The 26,764-nt window shown below is 53.3% G+C and overlaps 1 protein-coding gene and 1 non-coding gene across 4 annotated transcripts; one reads left to right on the forward strand and one right to left on the reverse strand.

Annotated features, from left to right (window-relative positions):
• The first annotated feature begins 518 nt into the window (after positions 1–518).
• LOC102395630 (junction plakoglobin) lies at positions 519–26,494 on the forward strand. 3 transcript variants are annotated; one of them, XM_025280143.3, is made up of 16 exons: positions 534–677; positions 11,906–11,977; positions 12,598–12,813; positions 15,238–15,497; positions 15,732–15,970; positions 16,729–16,930; positions 17,761–17,905; positions 18,032–18,135; positions 19,902–20,240; positions 21,441–21,596; positions 21,805–21,924; positions 23,702–23,852; positions 23,956–24,077; positions 24,865–24,904; positions 25,188–25,353; positions 25,695–26,494. In XM_025280143.3, the coding sequence occupies exons 3-15, from the start codon at positions 12,606–12,608 to the stop codon at positions 25,337–25,339; spliced, it is 2,238 nt and encodes a 745-aa protein (XP_025135928.1). In that variant the 5' UTR covers positions 534–677; positions 11,906–11,977; positions 12,598–12,605; the 3' UTR covers positions 25,340–25,353; positions 25,695–26,494. The 3 variants fall into 3 exon arrangements, with proteins under 3 accessions (XP_006055842.1, XP_006055843.1, XP_025135928.1); XM_006055780.4 differs by lacking the exon at positions 11,906–11,977 and having other exon boundaries at positions 519–677; XM_006055781.4 differs by lacking the exon at positions 11,906–11,977 and having other exon boundaries at positions 522–677; positions 12,601–12,813.
• On the reverse strand, positions 24,236–24,308 carry TRNAG-UCC. The gene has a single exon. It is a non-coding gene; the product is annotated as a tRNA-Gly (tRNA).
• Positions 26,495–26,764: the final 270 nt, after the last annotated feature.

Raw genomic sequence — 26,764 nt, forward strand, 5'->3', positions numbered from 1 at the left:
CTATGAAATGCTATATTAGTATGTTATTACCACTTTGTGGCAAGGGTGAATAAGCTCAAAGAAGCATCATGCCTGACGCTGAGTTGGCTGGCCAGTGAAGGCGTCTGTCCTTTCCCATGGCGCACCCTGACTCACCTGTTGGACAGGTAGGGGGAAGGGGAGAGTAATCAGCCTTACCTGCTCGGAGGTAGGGTGGGGCAAGACACACCCCATCCCTCCCTTTGGTTCTTTCCTTAGTCTTACTGACAGTTCCTTGCCCAATCAGGAGGAAGTAATCTTCAATCTGCCAATAGGTACGGAGTTAGGATGGAACCTCAAGTTGGAGACCGTCCCTAGGGCCGAGTGGCAGTCCCTGAGGCCAATGGTCAGCGGATAAACAGAGGCGGCGGTGAAAGGGGACTGGACGCGAGACTCCACCCCCTCGATGGGACAGTCTGGCGAGGCAGCCAGTGAGCCCACATCGGCGGGTGGGCGTCTCCCTTAGGGGCGGAGCTACAAGGGGGCGAAAGGCGTGGCTTGGCTGTCAGGTCCCTTCGCCTTTTGTTCGGTTACTGAGTTGCTGCCTTGGCCAGAGTCTGGAGCAGCCGCCGCCCGAGCGCGCCGATCTCAGTTCGCAGCCCGCGCCGGCTCCCATCCCGGCCCGACCCCTACTCAGCCCGGCCAGGCTCCAAACGCAGGTGCGGACGATCGGGGGGCAGGTATCGCTGGGGCGAGGGAAGGGTAGCGAGAGGCCGAGAGGCCGATCCTCGTCGTCTCTGGGCAGGTAAGAGCCAGAGCCAGGGAGCGCCACCCTGCACTGGCGGCAGGGGGCGCGCTGGGGTCCTGGGCGCTGCTACCAACCGGGCGCGAGGTTCGGGCGGAGCGCTAATGGGGGCTCGGGGAGAGGGCGGGCAGGGGTCAAGGCAGGTGCTTCTGGATCGCGCCTCCCCCGGGGCCCGCGGAGCTCTCTCGACGCCTCGTCCCTGACTCTGGCCCTGCCTCTTGCGGGGGAGACTTTCACCTGCTCGGCCTGCTTCCCAGCGCTCACTCTGTAGTCAGGAATTTACTGTTTGGGAAACTTGCTGCCGCTGGTCTCTTTGGGGCCACCCTCACCCCACCTCACGCGTCATCCTCGCTTTCCCTCCCTCTCTACTCCCCCAGGCCTGGGTGGGGCCCTATTGTCTGCGCCCGGTTTGCCCAACTCTGGGGGCTGAGCGCACATTTTGCCAGCGACGCGGGCCCCACCTGCCAAGCAGGTGAGCACAGGAGTCCAGAGGCCCTGCCCTCCAGCTCTGCGAACCCTGTCGGGACTGTACCTGCGGCGCCTCCCTCGGCTCCGCTCCCTGGGTGCCGGGCTCTTAGCTCTGCCATCGGAGGCGGGATAGGACGGCACTGGGATTGGTGCTGGGCCCGGCTTCCCCGTGCAGCCGGTGTCTGGCACCCGCGTCAAGAACTGGGGTCTGGGCGGAGGGGTCGTGCACGCCTGGAGAATTCACCCGCCCAGTTACCGCAGCTGAGGCTTCCAGAGTGTTATGGGAACCGGACTACCCTTGCTGTCTGTCCTCTTCTTGGAGGAAAATATCACCTCAAACAAACTTTTCAGGAAGAAGTATTCACCGCAGCTTTCCCTGGGGCTTTGCCTGCCTCCTGGCCGGGGCTTCCCCCCAGGCTTAAGGGGTCCTTCCCGGAGCAAAGTCCCCTCCCCCAGTCGGCCAGGCTGAACCTGGGCTAGTGCCTGCGTTGTGACCCCGTCCACCCTGCCCCCACCTCCATCCTGTTTGCTGGGCCCCTGGGGCCTGAGATGGGGGCCGGAGTAAGGGGGGGCGGTGGGTGGGCCAAAGGGGAAACAGCTTCTTCCTTCTCTTCCTGCCTCCGGGGACCACCACACCCCCTCGCAGGAGGCCTGCCCTACAGGCTCGCTCCCGATCTCTGCCCCACTCCCCAGGAATGGGGGTGGGGCAGGGCCGGGCCTGCAGACTGAGGGTGGGGGGAGCGATTGCTCTGGTCTTTTTTTTCTCTGTCCCATCCCCCACGTCATTTAGCTGGCTGGTGACTGATTCGAAAAGCGGAGCGATGGGGCTGGATTTCCATTAGATTTCTAGGTTTTCGAAGGTACATTCCTTCTGGAGGTTTTTGCACCCACCCCCTTTCCTGAGAGAGTTCGAAGGGGAAAGGAGGAAGGCTTCAGCAGGAAGGGTTTCAGGCAGAGCTGCTTTCGCCGCCGCTGCCTGCCCCCTCCTCCAGTTTCCTGAGAGCCCTTTCCCTGGCCTCCTTGGGGGAACAGAGTGGGGAATGTAAGAGCTAGGTTCTCCTTCAGTCCTGGGATAAAGGGAAGATTCGGGGGATCAGGGTTGCTTGCTCTGATTTGCTTGGGAAGACCCTTCCTACCCTACAACTCTACCGTGGGGGTAGTTGGGAGAGTGGGGGTGAAGGTCAGAACCCTCCCCGCCCCCAGGAGTGCCCTGGGTCAGGGGGTCCCATGCCTCTTTTGCTCCTGTGGGTGTCACAAAGGCAAGTAGTTTGGGCAAAATAACCTGTTTTCCCTCTTCTTTGTGCCAAAGTGGAGGAGGGGAAGGCGTTGTAATTACGCTGGTTAGACGATTAGTTTAGCTAATCTGGTTTGTGGCTGCGATGAAAAGATAATACTGAGGTACGGAAGTATTGCTAGGAGGAGCAATACTTACTGGACTGGAAGGAGAGGCGGGAAAGGTAGGATCCGAGTGGTCAATTCTTGCTAGATCAAACCTCAGCTAGAGTGACAGGATCCCTCTCCCTCCTTTCTCCCGGTCCCACCCCGAACCCCAGTTACACCCCATTTCCTCTGGAACCTATGTTTGGGCTGCCAAGGATGAGGCTTTGAGACTGCATTGTGTGGGAATAAAAGGGTATCGATTAGGCAGGTACAGGTGAGGGGGTTCTCTCCCTGGCCTGGGAGTGCTTGGGGAAAAGAGCCACCTTAGAATGAGATGGGGGCAGCTGACTCCTGTACAGAAGAGCTGTTATTTGGACATGTTACAGTGGGGCAGTTCTGAGCACAGGGATTTAGACTTGGTTTGAGCTAGGTTTGGTTCCCAGCTCTGTCACTCATTTCCCATTGGAGTAGTCACTTCACCTGTCTGAACCTCAGTGATCTCCTGGGCAAAAATGGTAACTTAAAAGACAAGGGACTACTTACAAATTCCAAGCACTTTCATTAATTGTTCTCATTTAATCCTTACAATCATCTCTCTAGGCAAGCATCGTTCACCATTCTACAGGTGAGGAAATGGAAACTCAACTCAAGGGAGTTAAGTAACTGTCCAAGGTTGCACAGCGAGACCTGAGCAGGGCCACAGCTGGTATTTGGGTCCTTTGGCTCCAAGCCCAGAGCTCTTCCTGCTGTATCACTCCACTGAGGCTCTGGGAAGAATTTTTCTGCCATTGCTTTTTTAAGAGTCTCTGCTTGGGAGTCTGGGGAGATGAGAGTTCAAAAGGGCCCAGGATGGTGTGTGTGGGTGGTGAAGGTGGGGGCAGGTTTGTCAGGGGTGACTCATGTCCCAGCCTCCAGCCTTCTGAAACCTCCCTGCTCCATGGCTTGGTTTTCTGGAGGGGGCTGTTTCCCAAAGGCCAGGGGCTGTGGCGGATGTGTGGAGGAGGTTGTGACAGGGAGAGGAGGGCAGGGGTCAAAGCTGCTGCTGTCTCCCGGCTTGAGCTGGGCAGAACCACGGACTTTTCTGGGCTTGTCCCTGTATAGGAAGTGGGAGTTGTCTGCTTTGCTGGGGGCTGGAGCTGTGCCAAGCAAGTCGGGGGGTCGGGGGTGAGGTGGGGTGGGGGGGACCTGTTCCCTGGGGAGTAGAGAGAAATGAGAGTCAGATTTAGGACTGGGCCGGTGTCCTACTGGACTCGACCAGTCAGTGCTGCCAGGCTGCTCTTGGGCAGGAAGTTGGCTGTCCTCAGCTTTGGAGCTGGGAGCCCTGGGGGCTGGGAGTAGATTTTCTGCTGTTGAGAAGGCCTTTCTGGTCATGAGGGTGGGGTCAGCAGAGCCTTGGTCCTGGAGGGAGGGGCTGGTGTCCCTGTCCTCAGACCCGCCTGGCTCTGGCACATCTGCCAACTGGGCACCTGACACCCGGATGGACCTGGGAAATGGGCCTCTATCTGTGTCAGTACAGCCTGGGTACTGAGCCTATCAGCCTTGGACTTCCAGATCACTTGAGATCAGGAGGGGACCCTAGGCATGGGGAATTACTGATCCTGGAGAAGAGAAGACTGAGGGGACTTAATGTGACAGAAGAGGAAAGAGAATGAACTCAGTCCTGGCTGATTGCTACAAAGAGGGTGACAGGCTCGCAGTTTTCCACCCTTACCTCCCCCAACCTCCCACCCAGAATACAGAAGTGATCAGGACTCTTTTTTTTTAAATATTTTTTTAAAAAAATTATTTATTTTTAATTGAAGGATAATTGCTTTACAGTATTGCATTCGTTTTTGCCAAACACCAACATGAATCAGCCATAGGTTTACCCATGTCCCCTCCTACTTGAACATCCCTCCCACCTCCCTCCCCAAGTCTATTTCTTTTTCTTCCTTTTTTTTTTTTTTCACCTTTTTGGCACGTGGGGGTCTTAATTCCCTGACCAGGGATTGAACCCGCACCCTCTGCATTGGAAGGCAGAGTCTTAACCACTGCACCACCGTGGAAGTCCCCAGGATGCTTATGGAAGGAATGGAGGCTAGACAGGAAGAAGGACTTCCCACCTGTTAGAGATGAGGTCTTGAGTTGATAAGTAAGAGGGAGATGCCAGTGGAGGCTCAGAGTTGACTCTTCTCTGAAGGGAATGAAGCAGGGCCCCATCTGTGTGAGTTGGGGAGGGCCAGCCTACCCCAAGAGAGCAGGCAGGAATCACTACTGTTTAGGGGCAACTCTGAGGTCTGGTGGGTCCCTGCTGGGGAAACTTTTAGTCTTGTGTCTTTTGGGAGGAGAGACCTGGCTCCGAGAGGGGCAGGGAGCCATGAGCCACTTACCCACTGACCCCTGCGAAGAGAAAGAGCAGTGTGACTAGGGCAACTCATCAGGGTTTGTGTCTCTGCAAGGGACACCATGAGGCTTGCCTCCTGGGACATGGTTGAATCTGGTGGAGGTCTTGGGAGGCATGGACTGCCCTGATTTCCAGCAGCTTCTTTGGCCAGGCCAAAGAGAAAACTCTCTGACCACTCCCCCTTTGCTCAGCCTCTTGGCACCTCAGCTGTTGGGGGCCCTCAGGGCAGGAAGCTCAGCTTTCTGTGACCTATGGAGTGTAGGTTAATAGGTCAGCTATCTTTCCTCACTGTGGGGACAGCAGATTCTTGTCTCTGGCAAGTGGCAGGCATGAAGGACAACTGAGACAAGGCTGGGCAGTCAATACACTGCTTATTTGGGGGTGAATGGAGGTTGTACTCACTATGACTCCCCCTCCTGTTTGATTGAAAAAGTAATATCTGCTCACTTTGCAAAATAGTTGGAAAGTTTAGGAAAGTTTATGAGAGAAGAAAAAGTCATCCATAATCCTATCCTTTGAGGCATCTACTACTAACATTTCTTTCCCTTCTCTTTTTTTAGCATGCTCCTGTTTCTCAGCCTTGCTCTTGGATGATCTCATGCTGTGTATACAATAACAAATTTTAAACAAACCTTTACCCAAATCCTGGTTTTCTCCAGCAAATGCTGAACAGGGAAGTAACAGTTGGATCTTACTTGCTTTTCCAGGAGGTCAGGCAGCAATCCCTGCAGAATGAAACTCTGGGGAATCACAGCCTGAGGAGTGGACACAAGCTGGGGTTGGGCTCCCCAGGCCCTCCTGGGATGGTTGGGTGGGGACAGCAGGCACTTGGGTATTGAGATATGTCACTGACACAAGTGAGTCTTTAGCGGTTGTTTCCTGAGGCTGGTAAAGCGTTTTTCCATTCCCAGAAGTCTTGGTTTGGGGTCTCTGCTGGTTTGGGATTTTTGCCCACCCAGGGCCCCCAGCAGGGAATGGATCTCCAGCTGGAGTGCTCTCCAGGGGAGCCCGGAGGTTCCCAGGGTCCAGCCACCTGGCCGGGCATTTCCCTCTCCTTCAAGTCCCCTTCATTTTCCCACCCTGGTTTGTTTGCTTTGGGCAGGAGCCCAGAAGGAAGAAAATAAACAGCAGCTGGGTCAGCCTGACCTGAACCTCCTCCACCCCCAGCCAGGCCTGGGCCGCTGCTCGGGCTGTCCTCCAAACCGGAAGTGAGGGGTTTCCTCCGGAAGCTCAGGATGGGCTTCTGTGTCTTCTCCTGTCCCTAGAGCCCTGGCCATGGCTGGTGCCCACTTCAGTCTCTGCCCATTTGAAATGACCAGTCTGATGGGGGAGACCACAGTTTTGGCCAAGGAAATCTTGTCCACGGGTGGGGGTGTTTCTCCTGGAGCCACTAGTCTGAGGGGAGTGGCCTCTCTGGGAAGCCCCAGCCTGACTAGGGGGAGATAGGGCTCTCAAGGGAAGTAGTCACATCTCTGTACTTCTAGAGTCTGTTTCCGACTGTGCTTGGGCCCGCCGGCCAAGTCTGCAGGAGCCAGAGACAGAGTGAGGAAGGGTGGGGGCTGGTGACCCTGCAGAGCCCAGCCTCTCCCCTGGGGCTGCTATGTGGGGAATGTCCACGCCTGACTGGCCTGCCCGCCCCCGACTGCAGACCACAGCACATGTGACCTGGGAGAGGGGCAGCACTGTTTCTGCCCCTTCCCCTCCCAGGATCTGGATATAACTCATCCTCCGCAACCATACCCTGTCCTCCAACCCCAGGGGCTCTGGCCTAGGACCAGGAGGCAACTCCCCTCCTAGCCCTTATCTGAGAGGTCAGGGAAGAGAAGCTTGGGTCTTAACCTTGGGTGTGCGTGCATGCTAAGTCGCTTTAGTTGTGTCTGACTAACTGCGACCCTATGGACTGTAGCCTACCAGGCTCCTCTGTCCACAGGATTCTCCAAGCAAGAATACTGGATTGGTTGCCGTGCCCTCCGGGAGGGGATCTTCCTGATCCAGGGATCGAACCTGTGTCTCTTGCATTGGCAGACAGGTTCTTTACCACTAGCACCCCCCTGGGAAGCCCCTGGGGTATTGGGTCCTAAAAAGCAGGCTGGCTGCCAGCTACCTTACCGGGCCCATCTTTGCTGGCCTCCTCTGCAACTTCTTTGCTTTCCTAATGGAAGGACACTTGCCTGGGTTGTTCCTATCAACAGAGGCCTTCTGCAGTCATGGTTGTGTACCATCCACACAATTTAACAGTGGTCTGAAGAAAGCAGTGTCTTGATTGTCTCCACTTTATTTTTGGCTGTGCCACTCAGCATGTAGGATCTTAGTTCCCGGTCCAGGGATTGAACCCATTCCCCGTGCAGTAGAAGTGTGGACTCCTAACCTCTGGACTGCCAGGGAAGTCCCTGTCTCCACTTTACAGAGGAGGAATATGAGACTTCAGGAAATCACATGACTTGCCCAAGGGCACAGGGCCAGTGTGAGGTGGGGCTGGATGGAGCTTTCCCCTGACTGCACCCTGTCCTCGGTCCCCTTCCTCTGTCACTGCCTGAGCCCATGATCTGCATCTGCAGAGTCTGACCTCTGGCCCAAGGACCTTCTGGAAGCCCTGCTTGCTCTGTTGCAGTGCTTCTGAGCCAGGTCCCAGCACACCGCTCGGGCAACCAATTCCTGTTCCGATTTCCAGATGTGTGATTGAAACTTGGTGTCATACAGCCCAGCCCAGCTGGCAGGGGAAGGAGCCTGTAGCTCTGGTGGGAGTTTTTAAATTTATTTTTAATTTTTAAATATTTTTGGCCGTGCTGCAGTGCACATGGGATCTAGTTCCCTAACCAGGGATCGAACCTGTGTCCCCTGCAGTGGAAGCGCAGAGTGCTAACTCCTGGGGAAGTCCTGGGAGTTATTTTTTTATTTCAGAGCTGGGCTGCACCCTGCCAGGACAGTCTTGGATTTAGAGTGCCCGGTGACAGCCCACTGGGTTGGCCATGCAGACGAGGAGGCAGGAGTGGAGGGCAGTGTGCCCCAAAGCATCCTCATTGCTTGCTTGCAGATTCCTGGCCAGTGTGGACCAGTGGGGGAAGGGTCCTTTGCACCCCCTCTCCAGAGCCCCTGTTTTCTCTTCCTGCCCCTTGCGAGGTCCCCATCCCATCCTGTGATCTCTGAGCTGGCTTCTTCCTCCTGTGTTGCCAACAATAGAACCACTGCTAAACAAAGCGCCCCCATTCAGTTCAGAGCCCCGCCCTGTGTCTGGCTCTGCCCGTCTCCGGCCAGGGTGCCTGGGCAGGGCCCACGTCTGTCTCGCCTCCTTCCACCCTGGCTCTGACCAGGGGCATTGTGGTGGGTCTCCAGATCCAGGGCAGAGAAGGGTGAGACTAAACTGGGTGTGGCCTCCTCTACCCTGGGAACTGCAAAACCAGCATTTTGGTTTCTTGTGAGAGAATTCCCCTGATTCTCCTGGGGAGTAGGTGAGAAGAGGTGGGGTTGCTTGACAGTCCTGCCTGAGGTCTTACTTAGATCTTTCCTGTGCTGAGAGTAACTCCCTCCACCATCCTTTCTTCATGAAGAGTTCTGGTGTGTCTTCTCTGAACTGCTTTCTACCTCTGACCTTGCCCACCCTCAGCCTTTTCTTGACTGTCATGGGAACTCTGACTTTTTATGCCTAGAATCTTAGATATCAACGTTCCTCTGAGATCACCCAGGCCACTCTTTCTGTGGATGAAGCACAGAGAGGGAAAGCTGTTGCCCAAGGACACACAGCAAGTTGCCAGCAGAGCTGGGACTAGAACCTGTGACTCCTGATTTTGGAGCAGCCAGTGCTTGGCTCCACCTATGCTCCCTTCAGCTCCCTGCCTCCGGTCTCTCTGCAGGTGCCTGGCATTCTTTCCCTGATTCCAGGGTTTCCCCTCTTCCCCCAGATGCCCTGTTAGGAGCCAGGGGAAGAGGCTGGTTGGCAATGAGGCAGACCTGAGCTTGAGCAGAGCACCACTATTTTTCAGCGTGGCACTTGTTTCCTCATCTGGAAACTGGAATAATCAAATGCTGACCAGGGTTGCTTCTAGGAAGCATGAGATTCATTTGCTAATTAAGACACACGCCCCTGCCTCCATCCTTCCACTATGGTGGATCCTTTGACCTCCGTGAGGCCTCTGTCTCATTCTAGGCAGTTGTCCAGCCCTCAGCTTCTCTTAGCTCCAGGCTTGGGCTGGTCGGGGTGCTGAGGGGCCTGCTAGGAAACACCTCTCTTATGGCTAGCCTTGACCTCAAGGGTCCCTTTGGATCTGGGGCCAGCGAGTGGATTGTTCCTTAGGTTCTGGCCAAGGCCCGCATCTCTCACTTGGCTGAGAAGCACCAGGGGTAGGTGATGGTCTCTACTGGGAGCAGTGTTTTCTGGCTCAGATGGGCTGTTTTTACTGATAGGGCTGGAGATACCCAGTTTTGTTTTTTTAATAACTCACCATAGAATAAACAAGAAAAATTATACAATCATCTCAAGAGATGTAGAAAGATCATTTGGTACCATTCAGCATCCATGGCACACAGGCCTGGAACTCAGACCCAGCAGGGCCTTCCTTCTGCCTCTGAGTGCTAGTTTGAAATCTTTTTTTATTTTTGGTTGTTTTTTCCTTTGGAGGATAATTGCTTTACAATATCGTGTTGCTTTCTACCCTACATCAACATGAATCAGCCACAGGGAGATGTCCAGTTTGTCCTCAGCGAATCTGGCTGAGGCTCGGCGGCCAGATGGCAGCTCAGCTGTCTGCCCGGCAAAGTAGCCTTCGCAGGGTTAATGCAGCTGTCTTTACTGACGCAGTTTCATCTTCCTTCTCCGGGCTCGGATGTCCAAGGCTTCCTGCCTGAATTTTCTCCCTGGGGGCTGCTCGGAGACAGGCTTTCTCCTCCCAAACTCTCCTGTGTTCTCTGTCTTGTCTCTCCAGGGAAGGCAGGAGTGCTGGGTGGGCAGCGTGTGCTTAGGGCAGGGGCGAGGGGGAGGGCTCCCCCTGCAATAGCTGCATCGGCCTGGATAGCAGCTGGGCACATCTGGCGGCACCGAGCCTGCTTCTGTTTATCAGCCCGAAACTCTGAGTCACTTGGGGTGATGGGAGGAGAGGAAAGAAGCTCCAGGGAGTGGGCCTGGCTCCTGCCTCTGCCTGTTCCAGGTGTGCTTATAAGCAGGGGAGGGGAGGGGTCACCATAAAAGGCAGGGAAACCTGAAGGATCATTGGCGTCCTCCTGGGAGGTGGCGCTGGGCCTGTTCGGGAATACGTATCTGTGGTGACCTTTGTTCCCGGCAACGGACCAGGCTCACCAGCCACTGCAGCCTCGTCCTCAACTGGTCTCCAAAGCAATGGGACAACGGATTTGAGGTGCTGGGTGCTACCTCCCCCTGGGTGGGCCAGCCTGGGGTCTACTTGCCATCTGAGGCCACACTGGGTGTGCACAGACCACAGACAGGTGTCACTCACACCCAAGCCTGGTCCCGGCTGTCATTTCTCTGCTGTGCCCCCTCACCCGGTGGGGCCTCAGTTTCCCCATCTGTAAATTGGGAAGCAGAGCATGTCCTTTGAAACCCACTTGTGAGGATGTTGGCTGTCTTGAAAGGCACCAGGCAGGCCCTCACCGGGGTGCAACTTCTCTCATTCCTCTTCCTGGCTGTTGGACTCTGGAGGTCAGCACCCGAGACAAGGGAGCTGGACAGACCAAGTAGGAGTCACCTTGCTGGTACAGAGTCAGGCCCAGCTATTCATGACCCTCAAGTGTCCCCAGGTTTCTGAATAGTAGCAGTGACTCCCCTAAGGCCTGCTCCACCCTGAGGAGAGAACACACCCTGGGGGAATACTGATACCCAGGCATGGCCACCGACATTGAGCTCCTACTGTGTGGCCAGGTGCCCAGCTGGGTTGGTGGTGGAAGATGGTGCTGCCCCATTTTACAGATGAGGATGGGGGTTCAGCTGAGCTGTGAATGGCCCGGGAGTGTGTGGCTGAGGTCTGAACTGGTTGGTGGGACTCAGAATTCTGGGGAAGGCTTCTAGGAGCTGGGGTGCCAGAGAGATGGGGTTCTTAAGGCCTGAGCCTCTGGGGTCACTCCTGATCCTGCCCCATATGCAGAAGATTCTGGAGTCTCTGAGGCTCCCAGAGAAACCTGTCTGACTGCTTCCCTGCCCCACCCGCTTTCCCAGTTTCCCACCCAGTGCCTGGGGTGTATTTGCCTCACCTTGCAGCCCTTCCCAGGAGTCCCAGTGGATGGGGATGGGCCTTCGGGACCCTAGAAGTTGCTGGAGGCTCTGAGTGACGTCTCTTGTCCTGGGGGTTTGGGGCTGTGGGCTGCAAGGTGAGTGAGCCCATTACTGCCAAAATCTGGCTTTCTCTGCCCACTGAAGTGAAAGTGAAGTCACTCAGTTGTGTCTGACTCTTTGCGACTCCGTGGACTGTAGTCCACCAGGCTCTTCCGTCCATGGGATTCTCCAGGCAAGAATACTGGAGTGGGTTGCCATTTCCTTCTCCAGGAGATCTTCCTGACCCAGGAGATCTTCCTGACTCAGGGATCGAACCCAGGTTTCCTGCATAGCAGGCAGACACTTTAACCTCTGAGCCACCAGGGAAGCCTGAATTTAAAAATACAGAGATAGAGCTTAGAGGAAATAGAAAGGTAACTTTAATCCTCAGCCGGCAGAGGGGTAGAACACAGTAGGTTTGTGCCTCAAGAACTGTTTCCCCCTCTTCCATAAGGAATCTGAAGGGTTATATAAAATGAAGGCTCACAGTCAGGGGTAGGTGATGAGAAACAAACGTATAAGGATTTTGCGTCCTCCTATTGCATTGTTTCAAAAGTAGTCATAGGCTGGCATCAGGTAGCCCGGTAATTGGATCTGGCAGTCCCAGTCCCAAAGCCCAGGAGTTGAGCCCATTGTCTTTTGTGTATTGTAGTGTGGCCTTCTTTCTGTAATGCAAAAAGAGAGAAAACTACCAGGTGTGGTCTGCGAAGAGAGTACTGTGAAGGTGAGCACCAGATACAGGATGTAATTAGCATGAAATCAAACGATGATAGGCACAAAATATAGCTTAAGCAGAGTTAGGGGGCAAAAAAACAAACTTAGACTACAGGTTTGTTGTTGTTCAGTCGCTAAGTTGTGTCTGACTCTGCGACCCCGTGGACTGCAGTTCCCCAGGCTTCCCTGTCCTTCCCTGATTAAGAACAGTTAAAGTGAAAACTAGGGGTAATCTGGCCTGCTCACTCTTCTCTTTATGTTCTTTGTTCTCAGGAAAGAAAAGAAAAACTCATTCTTCTTTGTTCCTTTTCACTGCAATAAACCCAGGGCTGGGTTGGAGCATCTGGCCCTTTAAGGCACCTGTCCCCATGGGGTTCATCCCACCCTGGGCTGGAGGTCAGAGATACAAGCTCAGGACTCACACCGGGTGTCCCACCCTGGGCAGTCCTCCCTGGGTTTGGTTCCTTGTGCCTCCCACCATCCTCCACAGCCCACTGGGGCCCTTGGGGCCATGGTTGGGGGAAGGGGTGATGGGCAGGACCTGGGGAGAGGCTGGAGATGGGGGCCGTGCCAAATGATGGGATGTCCCACCTGGTCAGCTAATTTCCTGCCCTTCTTCTGTGTCCCCAGCAGCCACCATGGAGGTGATGAACCTAATCGAACAGCCCATCAAGGTGACTGAGTGGCAGCAGACATATACCTACGACTCTGGCATCCACTCGGGGGCCAACACCTGTGTGCCCTCGGTCAGCAGCAAGGGCCTCATAGAGGAGGACGAGGCCTGCGGGCGCCAGTACACGCTCAAGAAGACCACCACCTACACCCAGTCGGTGCCCCCGGGCCAAGGTCAGGACCCCTGGGGACTCTTCTGTGGGGCTATCCCAGCAGAAAAGCAGCTGGCTCCTGGAGGGAGGTGAGGGTCAGAGGAGGCAGACCTCAGGAGGCTCCCAGTCTTCGGAGGGAGGCCCAGCTCCGGTGCTTAGACTCAGCAGTCTGAGGGAGGAGGCACAGCATCTTCACAGCGCCACTCCATCTGGGAGGGAAGCAGATTCCCATCCCGTGAACCTCTAATAAGAAGGGGAGGCATAGACCCTGCACACCAGTCTGATGGAAGAGGCATGGTCCTTGCCCTCCACGAATGTACGGAGTGCTGAGGAGGCACCCCTGCTACCCTCAGGGAGCCCAGAGGCTGGGGGAAGACACAGTCCTTTTGCTCAAGTACACAGCGGGGACAGAGCCCAGTTCTGGGGCTTGGTCAGGGTGGGGATGCCTGCCAGCCCAGGGTGCCCTGCCTCTCTGGGGGAAAGGAGGGTCCAGTCCCATCTGTAGCCCACAGATGGCTCTAGGGCCCTGAATGGTGCAGTATGGTGAGCCTTGGGAGCTGGGGAGGGTGGAGAATAGGTGGTGGCAGCCCGGGCCACTGCAGTGCTCAGCCTCTGCACCCCGGGGAGCTCCTCCTGACAGCACGCAGAGGCCTCTCCGCTTGGCGGGGCCAGGCGTTGTGTTGCTTGCTAAAGTGCAGTATCAAGGCAGGAAAGCCATGTGGATGTCCCCTCCTTCCCAACTAATGGGATTGGGGAACCTCTGTCTCCCTCTCCTCTGGGCTTTGGGACACTCACCAGGGCAGGGCTGCCTGGGAAGCTGGGGTACCTGTCTCTGGGACTTCCAGACTTACCAGGGGGTGGAGCCTGGACTGAACTGAGAGCCCTTCTCCTGTTTTGTGAATCCCACAGTCCCAACTTCCCCTGTCATCCATTGTATTCTATTGGGTGACCCTCTGGGCCTCTATTTGCTGCTGCTGCTGCTGAGTCACTTCAGTCATGTCCTAGTCTTTGTGACCCCTATGGACCGTAGCCCTCCAGGCTCCTCTGGTCATGAAATTCTTCAGGCAAGAATACTGGAGTGGGTTGCCATGCCCTTCTCCAGGGGATCTTCCTGTATCTCCTGCGTTACAGGCAGATTCTTTACCACTGAGCCACCGGGGAAGCCCCTGGGCCTCTATTTAGCTGACCATATAATGGGTGAATTGCCTCCTTTGGGGAGGTTGAGGGTGTAATTAGAATCATGAGATCTCAGGGTTGGAAAGAGACAGAGGTTGTATCATCCTACCCCTACCTGATTGTTAAGGGAGGGGCATAGAGTCAGGGTTGGGTTCTGGAGTCAGGCTGTCTGGGTTCCGGTCCCAACTCAGGTTCTTATAACCTCTCTGTGTCTCAGTTTTCCCATCTGTAAAGTGGAGATAATAATAGTCCTTGCCTTGTAGGGTTGTAAGATTAAATGAGAAAAATATAAGGACTGCAGTTAATTCACTGCTGGGCACACAATAAGTATAGGCATAGGACTTCCCTGGTGGTCCAGTGGTTAAGGCTCTGTGCTGCCAATGCAGGTGACACGGGTTCAATCCCTGATTGGTGAGCTGAGATCCCACATGCTGTGCAGCATGGCCAAAAGACCTTTAAAAAAGTATAGGCACAAATTTTTTTTTTTACAAATTGAAGATTTGTGATAACTGCATGGATCAAGTCTATATGCGCCATTTTCCCAGCAGCATTTGCTTACTTCATGTCTCTGTATCACATTTTAGTAATTCTTGCAATATTTCAAACATTTTCATGATGATTCTCTTTGTGATGGTAATCTGTGATCAGTGATCTTTGATAATGCTGCTATGACTTGTTGAAGACTCAGATGATGGTCATCATTTTTTGGCAATAAAATATTTTAAAATTAAGATATGTACATTTTTTAGACACAATGCTATCGCACACAAGATACTATAAATAGTGTAAACATAAGTTTTACATGCAGTAGGCAACCAAAAAATTCATGACTCACTTTACTGCAATATTCACTTCTTCATTGTAGTGGTAGGGAACTACATATCTTTTATATATTATACATTATATAACCATAATATCTTTTAGCTATGCCTGTACTCAAAAAATGTTAACTATTCCTTTTAATAATAATAAAGTCTGACCTTATTTTTAGTGATATGTGCCAGGCACACGCATCCTTTCTTTTAAGAACAGTTCACACCTATTATGTCACTTAATTCTCATAAGAATTCCCTGTGATGAACAGAACAGGAGGTGCCCCATTTTATCGCTGATGACCTGAGGTGGTGATGACCTCCTCAAGGTCACTGGTTAAAGGCAGAACTGTGAGTGGTGGACTGGAAGTCAGCCCAGAGAGCCCAAATGGGATGCCTGCTCCCCAGTGTCCCCCTGCCCGCTTCCTGCAACTCAGTCCCTCTTTGCTGGCCCCCAGGTGACCTGGAGTACCAGATGTCCACGACCGCCAGAGCCAAGCGGGTGCGGGAGGCCATGTGTCCCGGTGTGACAGCAGAGGACAGCTCGCTGCTGCTCACCACCCAGGTGGAGGGGCAGACCACCAACCTGCAGCGGCTGGCCGAGCCATCCCAACTCCTCAAGTCGGCCATCGTACATCTCATCAACTACCAGGACGATGCTGAGCTGGCCACCCGGGCCCTGCCTGAGCTCACCAAACTGCTCAATGATGAGGACCCGGTCTGTGAGGGCCTGGCCAGGGTGGAGGCAGGACAGGGACGGGAGAGTCAGGGGTCTGTAGGAGAGGGCTCTGCCTGGGGTGGAGAGAGGTCATTTCCAGAGCTTCATCAGTGGGAAGTCTGACCCGGGTCTGTCTGAGCTTTGTGGAGGTGTCTCCTGGCCCTTCCTTCTCACAATGGCAGCCGTCTCGGCCCGTCTGCTCACTCCCTCCCCTCCTCCTCCTTACCCCCCAAGGTGGTGGTGACCAAGGCAGCCATGATCGTGAACCAGCTGTCAAAGAAGGAGGCGTCTCGGCGGGCGCTGATGGGCTCGCCCCAGCTGGTGGCGGCCGTCGTGCGCACCATGCAGAACACCAGCGACCTGGACACAGCCCGCTGCACCACCAGCATCCTGCACAACCTCTCCCACCACCGCGAGGGGCTGCTTGCCATCTTCAAGTCTGGCGGCATCCCCGCCCTGGTCCGCATGCTCAGGTACCCACCCCTACTCCCTGCAGGAGCCAGGGGCATCCCCTCCCTTAGACTTCCCTGGTCTTCCATAGATTTATTGAGCACCTACTGTGCCAGGTGCAGAACTACGCCCAGTCCTGATGCTCAGCTGCTCACAGCCTAGCAGGGGAGACAGGCAGGTAACTCTCAGGTTATTTCTCATCTCAGTGTAGATGAGGGCAAAGGTGTGCCCAAGATTGGTCAGTGGAGCTCCAAGAAGCTGTTCACTCTGATGGCAGGGGGTTGACAGAGGAGTGGACTTCGACTGGTGTAGATGATGGGAAGAGTATTCCAGGCAGAGGGAACAGCCTGTGCAAAATCTCTTGCCACCTTTATCTTTCCCTGCCTTGCAATGTTGAATAGCCTTTTTCCTGATCCCCATACCCAGCTGCAAGTTCCTTAAGGGCGGAGATACTGATCTTACTCCTGAGTTGCTTGCAGGCCTTTCTAGCATGATGCCTTCCACATGGCAGTTACTCAGGTGTCCAGGGGACCAACTCAGTAGGGACAGGTATGCTTAGCACCGAGCTGGGAGTCCAGAGCAAGAGGAGTCATGGTCTCAGTGGAGAGAGGAGAGGTGCTGCGTGCTCTGTTCATAGAGATGAGACTGGACTCACGGGACAATGAAATTTTAGTAAAGAGGTATTTCCATAGAGGTGTCAGTATTGGAGAAGGCTTCCTGCAGGAGGTGACCCACATTTACCTGGAACCTGACTCACATGAACCCTCTACCCCCATCTCAGCTCCCCTGTGGAGTCGGTCTTGTTCTATGCCATCACCACGCTGCACAACCTGCTGCTCTACCAGGAGGGTGCCAAGATGGCAGTGCGCCTGGCAGACGGACTGCAGAAGATGGTGCCCCTGCTCAACAAGAACAACCCCAAGTTCCTGGCCATCACCACCGACTGCCTGCAGCTCCTGGCCTATGGCAACCAGGAGAGCAAGGTGGGCTGAGCCCTATCGTCCTCACACAACCATTTGCTTCCTCCAGTTCTTCCTGCCCCCAACCAAGACCCGCATCCCCCATGCCATCCCCCTCCATCCAACTGCAGCTTCAGGTCACTGCTTCCTTCCTCTTTTTAGGTTAAATGTATATATGTAAATTCTGATGTAATGTTTCATCATACTACTGAATATTTTGAGGATAAGGGAAAGAAAAAATGATCCTCACACAACCATGTGCTTCCTCCAGTGCTTTCCTGTGGGCATTTTTTATACAGTTATAGTCATAATTTACAACTTGGCATGTTTTCTACTACTGTATGATATTAAAATTATTATTATTGTTTTTTTGCTACTCTGTCCTCAAAACCACCCTTTCTAAGAGCAAATAACATTTCATTAAATGCAGACTCCAGACTTTATCCTGAGGAAGGGCATTTAGGTTGCTCCTGATCTTCAGTTTTTATGAACAATGCTATAATGAACATATTCAAGACACAGCTTTTCCAAAAAAGGAGGAATTTTTTTCATCAGTAGGGTTAAGGATTTTTAATATTTCTAATCTTTTACAAAAATTTCCAGGTACTTTCCAAAAGGATTGCCTTACTTACAATGCCATCAGCAGCAATGTATGTTAGTAGTCTCACCTCATCCTTGCCAGCATTGTGTATTATCATTTTTTTCAATATTTGGTTTATTTAATAGTCACAAAAGCTGTTCAGGTTTTTGGATGAAGCTCAGTAATAACAGCTGTGTCACCTACCCTCCCTTCCGTCCTTGTTCCTTGCCAGAGACCCCATCTGTCTCACACTCATTTCCCCCTCCCCCAACAGCTCATCATCCTGGCCAATGGAGGACCCCAGGCCCTCGTCCAGATCATGCGCAACTACAGTTATGAGAAGCTGCTCTGGACCACCAGCCGCGTGCTCAAAGTGCTGTCCGTATGTCCCAGCAACAAGCCTGCCATTGTGGAGGCTGGTGAGTACTGCAGCCCGTGAGGATGGCCCATGTAGCCTGGTGGGTGGGGGCGGGGCCCCTGACCAGCCACCAGGCTCAGTCCGCCGTGCTCCCCTGTGGCTGACATGTGCTCATCTCCTACCCCAGGTGGGATGCAGGCCCTGGGCAAGCACCTGACGAGCAACAGCCCCCGCCTCGTGCAGAACTGCCTGTGGACCCTGCGCAACCTCTCGGATGTGGCCACCAAGCAGGTGAGGGAGGTGATCAGGCCTGTGTCCCCCTCCTCAGCTGTCTTTCTGCATCCAGCCTCCTGTCTAGGAGTCTGACCTCAGGAGCCTGAGGCCCCTAAATCTTGCTCCACTGTGGCTGAGGCTGGAAGTGCCCTTCATCCCTTTAGCTAAAGGCTCTAATCCCTCTCAGGGGTTTCGGAAGAGGACTAGAGGAAAGGAGCTGATGGCTCCAGGCTGGGGTTCAGCTGGTACCAGAGGAGCGGTTATGCCCTAGACGTTGGGCAGGGAGCAGTAGTGTGCAGGCGATGGCTTGGGGGCCCTGGTGGCTAAAAAAAACTTAAGGAAAAATGCAGTTTCAGGACAAGTCTTCTGGTTCCTCCTTTAGACCTGTCTGTCATTGCTAAGAATTACATCAATGTTCTAGGCTCAGTTAAGCACTTGGGACACTGGCTTCTTTACCCCTTTCAGTACCTGGAGGTAGAGTGTGGGGCTCGTTGTTAGCTGAAGAAACAACGGCTCAAGTGGTACATATATACAATGGAATATTACTCAGTCATGAAAAAGAATGAAATAATGCCATTTGCAGCAACATGGATTGACCTAGAGGTTGTTGTTATACTAAGTGAAGTAAGTTGGACAGAGAAAGACAAATATTATATGACATCACTTACATGCAGCCTCAAAAAAATGATACAAACGAACTGATTTGTAAAACAGAAACAGACTCACAAACTAAGAGAATGAATTTATAGTTACTAGGGTGAAAATTGGGGGGCAGGGATAGATTGGGAGTTTGGGATTGACATGTGCACACTGATATATTTAAAATAGATAACCAACAGGGACCTATTGTATAGCACAGGGAGCTCTGCTCAGTACTCTGTAATGACCTAAATGGGAAAAGAATTTGAAAAATAATAGATACATGTATATATAACCGAATCACCTTGCTGTACAACTGAAACTAACACAACATTGTTGATCAACTATAATCCAATATAAAATAAAAATATTAAAAAAAATTTCAACTGTATCTAATATAAGATAAAAATTTAAAAAAGAATATTTTCAACTGTACTCCAAGAAAAAATTAAAATAAAAAAAAAAAGAAATTTTTCATAGAAAGAAGAAATAGAAACAGGCTCAGGGAGTTAAGAAATGGCCTTGGTCATGGCTAGTAGACGGCAGAGTTGGAATTTGAACTCAGGACTGTCTGTCCCCAGCGCCTGGGGTTTTTATATTCTACCACAAGGCCCATATGGCTGTCCCTGGGAGAAATGAGGTTTCTGGCTTAGGGATGTTTCCTGAAGGCAGATTTGGCTTGGGCACCACTGAGTGTGCAGCAGCAAAGGCCCAGAAAGGGAAGAAGCATATAAAAGTGGTTCAAGTGGGCCACTGCAGCATGGCTTAACAGCTTCATTCTGGCCTAGGGGCCTCCCTCAGCCTGAGTCCAGTCCTGTTGGGTCTGAGGACCCAGAGGAGGAGTCGGAGGGGCTGGAGAAGAGAGCATGGGACTTAGAGATAAGCTTGGGTTCAGATCTGGCCCATGAGCTGTGAGTCTGTAGGCCAGGCCCTCAACCTCTCTCAGCCCCAGATCCTCCATGGGTAGAACTGCCATCTCACGGGGTGTTGGCAGGATTGCGGGATTGAAGATTCTCAGGGCCCAGGGAATCTGTACTGAATGGGCTGGAGACCCCCACTTAGGCCATCTCGCTCCCCTGGACATACTTGGGAAGCCCCTGCGTTTGGGGTTTTCCCTCACTCTCCACTGCTTTCCCCAACCCCAGGAGGGCCTGGAGAGCGTGCTGAAGATTCTGGTGAACCAGCTGAGCGTGGACGACGTCAACGTCCTCACCTGTGCCACGGGCACTCTGTCCAACCTGACGTGCAACAACAGCAAGAACAAGACGCTGGTGACACAGAACAGTGGTGTGGAGGCGCTCATCCACGCCATCCTGCGCGCGGGCGACAAGGATGACATCACGGAGCCTGCCGTCTGTGCCCTGCGCCACCTCACCAGCCGCCACCCTGAGGCTGAGATGGCCCAGAACTCCGTGCGTCTCAACTATGGCATCCCAGCCATCGTCAAGCTGCTCAACCAGCCCAACCAGTGGCCACTGGTCAAGGTACTGCCTGCTGCCAGGTGGGGCCAGGCGAGGAGAGGAGCTCCGAAGACAGGATTAGAGCCTCCACAGTCCATGGTGTCTCTGCTCCTGAGACCCAGAATCCTTCTATCTCGTAGCTTGGCCATCAGTTAGAATAGAGCTTCAGAGTTGAAGGCGCACAGGACCATCCTGGGCGGTCTCAATTCAACTGCAGGCTCAGATTCGGTAGGCCTGGGGTGGGCCTGAGACTCTGCATGTCTAACGAGTCCACAGGTGATTTCTGTGGTCCACGGGGCACAGTCATTATGCTAGAGGGTCTGGACGCACAAAGTCGTCCTCGTATGAATGGATGGGTGAGGTCACCTCATCCATGCATTCTAGCGCCTGAGAAGTGGAGAAGCCCTGAAGGGCTGGCAGCGACCAGAAAGTGAGACCACTTCAGCCCATACTCAGGAACTTGTTCCTTTGGCCACGCGTGGATGGAAGGGTGTCAGTACTGTGTCATGTGTCCTGCTCAAACTCAGGAAGGATGCTAAAGAGACAAAGGGTAGAGAGGGTTCTGGTGACACTTGGTGTCTGCCATTGGGAGCCAGGGAACCTGGAGGCTGCCTGGGTAGAGGACAGATGTGTCAGTTCCCTGTCACAGACAGGGGAGGGGAGGGTGAGCCAGGGCAGAGCTGTAGGTGTGTGACACCTGGTGCCAGAGTGAGGGAGCGACTATAGACGGGGTCTTGTCAGAGGGCACCAGAGCCAGCTGGCAGGGTGGGAGCCTGGGGCAGAGACCTCGTTCCAGATCCCACTGCTTCAGCTGGATTACATTGTGAGCGTCACCAATGCAGGAGGCTTTCGGGTCAACCCTAGCGAGGACTCCCTGATAATCAGAGTTTGGCAATCATCAGAAAAGCAAGACTATGTTGTCCGTGAGGGAGCGTTAAGAGAGAGGGAACAGGGGTGAGGGTCAAGGCATGGGGGCTGGTGGAATATTCTGGAATGGAGTATCATTTTAGAAAGGGCTATTAAGAGTCTGACACGAGGAACAACAAGATCATATGGAATAAGGGGCATGGGCTGGGAGAAGCATCATTCTCTGGAGACCTTCCAGCACATCCACGGCTGGCCTGGGGGAGAAGAGACCAGGGGGAAGGAGGAGATAATGCTGGAGAAGTGGGATCCTCCAGATGTCCAGGAAATGCCCTTGATGGGTGCCCTTTTTCTTGCCAGGCAACCATTGGCCTGATCAGGAATCTGGCCCTGTGCCCAGCCAACCATGCCCCACTGCAGGAGGCAGCGGTCATTCCCCGCCTTGTCCAACTGCTAGTCAAGGCCCACCAGGATGCCCAGCGCCACGTGGCTGCTGGCACACAGCAGCCCTACACGGTAAGTGAGCTGCTGGGGCCTGTGACCGCCCGCTCTGAGAGTCTGGCTGCCCTCTGTGTGAACGTGTGCGCACATGAGCGTGTGACTAGGGGGGCAAGTTGCCACTGAGGCAAACTCCAAGGACCAGTGAGGTTTGTCAGTGTCCTGGAAGGGGGTGACCACTCCCTAGGCTCACTGTTGCTATACCCCAGTGGCTCTTCTCGTGCAGGACGGTGTGAGGATGGAGGAGATTGTGGAAGGCTGCACTGGAGCCCTGCACATCCTTGCCCGGGATCCCATGAACCGCATGGAGATCTTCCGACTCAACACCATCCCCCTGTTTGTGCAGGTGAGTCTGGGGCAGGTGGGCAGGAGAGGTTTCCCCCAACCCTTGCTTTACCCCACTGCTGAAACGGGAATGTTTGAGGCAGTCTGGGCCAAGCATCAAGAGGTCTTTGGAAGCATTTGGAGAAAAGTGGCCACACCAGACATGATCACTTAGCAAACTCCAGCATGGAAAAGGCTTTCCAAGCTCAGAGGTGAAGAGTCCACAAACGAAAACAGCAAGTATTCTTAATGTCAGAAACAACATTAAGGTTTTAATGTCAGAAATAGCCTAAAACCATTAAAAAGTAAACAGCAAACTGGAAAAATATTTGCAAGCCTCGCAACAGACAAGAGTTTAATATCTTTCATATAAAAGGCTCATTAATAGTAAACCTCAGTAGTTATCTAGAGAGAGGCACATGTAACTCCCAGGTGGTTCATAAACAAACAGTGCTCTATCAACCCCAGGAGTTTAAAAGAAATGAAGCCTATCCCACAGGGAGAGCCCATTTTCCACTATCAAATTGGCAAAGAAAAAAAAATGGGAGTGCTTTGTGCTGGTGAAGATGCAATAAAATGGGCAGTCTTATACCCTGCTGGTAGGAAGATAAGGTGGTGAAACCTCTCCAGGAAGCAACTTTGTGGTGTGTATAGACAGCCTTGAAAATATTGGTATTCTTTGATCAAGTAGTACAGGTCTGGGACTCTCTATGAAATAATATAATGTAATTTAAAATGTGGCATAAATGTATATGTGCAGCTGACGATTGCACTGTTACTAACAATAATTGAAAATTAACTGTCCAGTGATAAGAGAATGGTTAAAAAAAGAATGGTCCACTATATCATGTGGACATAGACAATGGTGTTGAAGAATTTTCAGTTTTTGAATTTTTTTCCTTTAATTATTAATGTTCAGAGTAAGGAATTTGTGCTACTCCCACTTGTGATGGATGAGGTTTTTTAATTTCCATTGTTGTTTTGCTTTGTAGCATTCTCCTTCTCTCTTGAGTACCAGTATGAACTCATAAATATTGTTTGTTTTTTGGCCATTTTTATTCTCAGGCTGGCAGTTAGTTCCCTGAACAGGGATCAAACCCAGGCCCCCCTGTAATGGGATAGCAGAGTCTTAGCCACTGGACCACTGGGGAAGTCCCTGAACTCATAGATTTTTAAGGAAAAGTTACTGAATAATATGGGGAAATGCTTTATGCTACAGAGTCTGATTAAAAAACAGGAATCAGGGACTTCTCTGGTGGTCCATTGGTCAAGACCTCGCCTTCCAGTGCAGGGGGTACAGGTTTGATCCCTGGTTGGGGAGCTAAGATTCTACGCGCCTTGAGGTCAAAACAAAACACAACAAAACATAAAACAAACAATATTGTAACAAATTAAAAAAAAAATGGTCCACATCAAAAATAGTCTTAAAAAAAAGAATCAAATATGTGTTTATGACTGTGATGAAAATCCAATGGAAAGAAGCTGTGTCTGAGTAGAGGGTTGTGGCGGTTTTTTTAAATTAAATGAATTTTTAAAAAATCTTTTGGCCTTCCCTCAAGGCTTATGGAGTCTTAGTTCCCCAAGGAGGGATTGCACCCACGCCCTGGTATTGAAAACAGAGTCTTAACCACTGGATCACCAGGGAATGCCCTGCGTTTCCTTTCTTTAGATCTTACTTAGACTTTTCACACTTTTTACCATGAGCTTGAGTTATATCCAAAACTGGGAGGCGGAGATTGGCAGGGTGGTGAGGTGTGTTGCTGGCTCGCCTCACGCCCACCCCGCGCCCCTCTCCCCAGCTCCTCTACTCCTCGGTGGAGAACATCCAGCGCGTGGCCGCCGGGGTGCTGTGCGAGCTGGCCCAGGACAAGGAGGCGGCGGATGCCATTGATGCGGAGGGCGCGTCGGCCCCACTTATGGAGCTACTGCACTCGCGCAATGAGGGCACCGGTGAGGGGCTGGGCTAGGCGCAAGGGGGCGAGCAGGGTGAGGAGGGAGGCTGGGGGAGGTGGAGGCAAGCACCTGACCTGCCTGGCCTGTCCTTTTCCCTCAGCCACCTACGCCGCTGCCGTCTTGTTCCGCATCTCCGAGGACAAGAACCCAGATTACCGCAAACGGGTGTCTGTGGAGCTCACTAACTCCCTCTTCAAGCACGACCCTGCCGCCTGGGAGGCTGTGAGTATCCTGGGTTGGGTCGCAGTGTCTGGCTGTGCAAGTTGCGTACTGCACAAGGACAGCACTTTGTCGGGGGTGTGTGTGTGGGGGTGTTACCATCTTGTCAGCTTCATAGATTTTAATTTTTTTTTTTAATATGCTGAATGGGGGAATCCTAGTTCCCCGACCAGGGTTTGAACCTGGGCCCCCTGCAGTGGAAATGCAGAGTCCTAACCACTGGATTGCCAGGGAATTCCCAATAGATTTTAATTTTATAATTGGATCATTTATGACAGTTCCCAGCAGATGAAAGTAATAGGTTGGACCGTCTACTGTTTTTGACCTACAAAATGGAAGTTTTATGTTCAAACTGATATAAAGTGTTGGGGCAGGAGTGCCTTTCCCTAACTTGCACAAGGGTGCTGTTCCAGGCTGACGGCTGCCCTGATCCTGCGTGGGGCTGCTCCTGACACCCATTCTCTAGTCCTCTCCCTGCCACTCCCCTCCCCAGGGCTGCTCTAATTCTGCAGGTGCCTCCAAGGGGTCTTCGCTTTTCCTTTGGCCCCTCTTTATCTGTTGTTTTTTGGTTGCACAGCATGTGAGGTCTTAGTTCCCTGACCAGGGATCAAACCCGTGCCCCTTGCATTGTAAGTGTCTTAGCCACTGGACCACCAGGGAAGACCTCCTTGGCTCCTCTAGAGAAACATCTCTTGCTGCTCTTCTCTCCCCACCTCCCCCACCCCAGTCCAGAGCCTGTGTTTCCTCCCTTCCCCTCTCCCCTAATGTTTCTCTCTGTCTCTGTCCTCAGGCCCAGAGCATGATCCCCATGAATGAACCCTATGCTGATGGTAAGTGGGTGCAGAGTTGCTCAGGACCCTGGAGTGCTGGGGCACAGGGGCGTCCTTTGTGGGTGTATGTGAGCGAGGGAGCAGCTTTTTGTCCCCAGGACCAAAGGACCAGGACAGTCACCGTAGTGTTCACACCAACTCCTGGCCAGGTCCCTGACTTGGAGTCCAGGTCCCTAAGTGGGGGTGGGGGGGGTCCCGCCCACTGGGGCAGGAAAGGGTGGAAGGTGTGGCTGAGGGCTGTCCAGACCCTCGCAGAATAGCCTGAGACCCTTCTCCTCGCCAGACATGGACGCCACCTACCGCCCCATGTACTCGAGCGACGTGCCCATGGACCCACTGGAGATGCACATGGACATGGATGGGGACTATCCCATCGACGCCTACAGCGACGGCCTCAGGCCCCCCTACCCAACTGCAGACCACATGCTGGCCTAGCTGCCCGGACCCGAGTATGGCGCCCCCTCCCCCTGCTTTGCAGCTCTCTCTCCCACTATGGGCTGCTGAGACTTGGGCTTCCCTTCCCTTAGGACCTCCTTCTCACGGGAGGCCTCTCAGGCTTTCCCTGAAACCCTGGCTCCTTTAGGAGGGAGCAAGCGTGGGGCCTCTGGGTGCTAAGCTGTCCCAGGGAAGGCATGCCTTGCCTGCCTTGTTCTATTATCTTTGCTCCGGGCAGCGAGTTCCTGCCCCTTCTGTGGATGGTGGGCGGGTGACACAGGAGTGGCACGAGCTCCCAGGGGCCACGGACCTGGCCTAACCCTCTGTCTATGTCTGCTTCCCCCCACCCCCCCAGGTGCAGTTCCCCATCTGAGAAGTTCTCCGTGCAGATGATGGGGCCAGATAGCCAAGTGCCTGAATCCGGGCAGCAGGGCTGCAACTTCCTGCGGAGCCCCGTGCCTCCAGAGGTTCTCTGTGGGGTCTTTCTTGGGATGGTGATCTGCTCCTGCTTTTCTATTCTGGGCCGTGGGTCCAGGGCCCGATAACCCGTTCCCACCCCTGAGGCCCTGGCACTAAAACTTTAGACTCGAGGCACCCACCTTGTCCCCCCCCGAAGCTCCCCTCTCCTCCCAGGCTGCCCATCTCCAGTGGCTTGGGCCCCACAGCTCTGGCTTCTGATTTGATCACTGAACTCCAACTGTGCTGAGTCCCCGGGATCTTCAGGCCCCAGGTTCAAGGCCAAAAGGCCCAGAATCCAAAGCTTGTCTTGGAAAGTTCAGGGATCGTCTGGGAAGATGGGGTGGAGACACGGAGAGATTGTTCCTGCTTCAGGACACTGCCTGCTCCCTCCCCGGGACACTCAGTTGGCTTTGGCCTCTCCTAGGAGAGCTTGGGGACAGCGCCCTCGAACCTTCCTCCTGCCCACACAACTACCCTAGCTGACCCCTGAGAAGTGCTCTTGGCTGACCCCTCTGGTGTGCGGTGAGGGGCTTTCTCTTCCTCTTCCTGTTTCAAACTCCCCACCACCACCTCCTGCACACAGGTGTTGGGGGCTGGGGGAGGTCCCAGCAGAGTTTTATTATGATCGCTTTATGTTTTTGGTTATTGGTTTTTTTTGTATAGACCAAAGCAAAGAAAATAAAACTAACACACTGATCTGATGGAGTTTGTTTGAGGGAGAGGAACGACAGGGACGGAGCTCCCTTAGCCTGGTACCTCCTCCATGGCTGGACCCTGAGTGTCTATGGCCACCTCGTATGTAGAAAAGGCTGGGGGTGGGGAGAAGTGGAGAGAAAGGAGCATCCACGAGCTGGAGTTGATTTAATTAATACATATAACTCAAAACCTCAGGAGGGGTGAAGAGCTGACTAGAGGTGAGTCCCCCCTTTGGAGGACACCAGGCCATATTTGTCTCTTCAATGGGGA

The sequence above is a fragment of the Bubalus bubalis genome, chromosome 3 (assembly GCF_019923935.1).
Source record: "Bubalus bubalis isolate 160015118507 breed Murrah chromosome 3, NDDB_SH_1, whole genome shotgun sequence".
In the NCBI taxonomy this organism is placed as follows: Eukaryota; Metazoa; Chordata; class Mammalia; order Artiodactyla; family Bovidae; genus Bubalus; species Bubalus bubalis.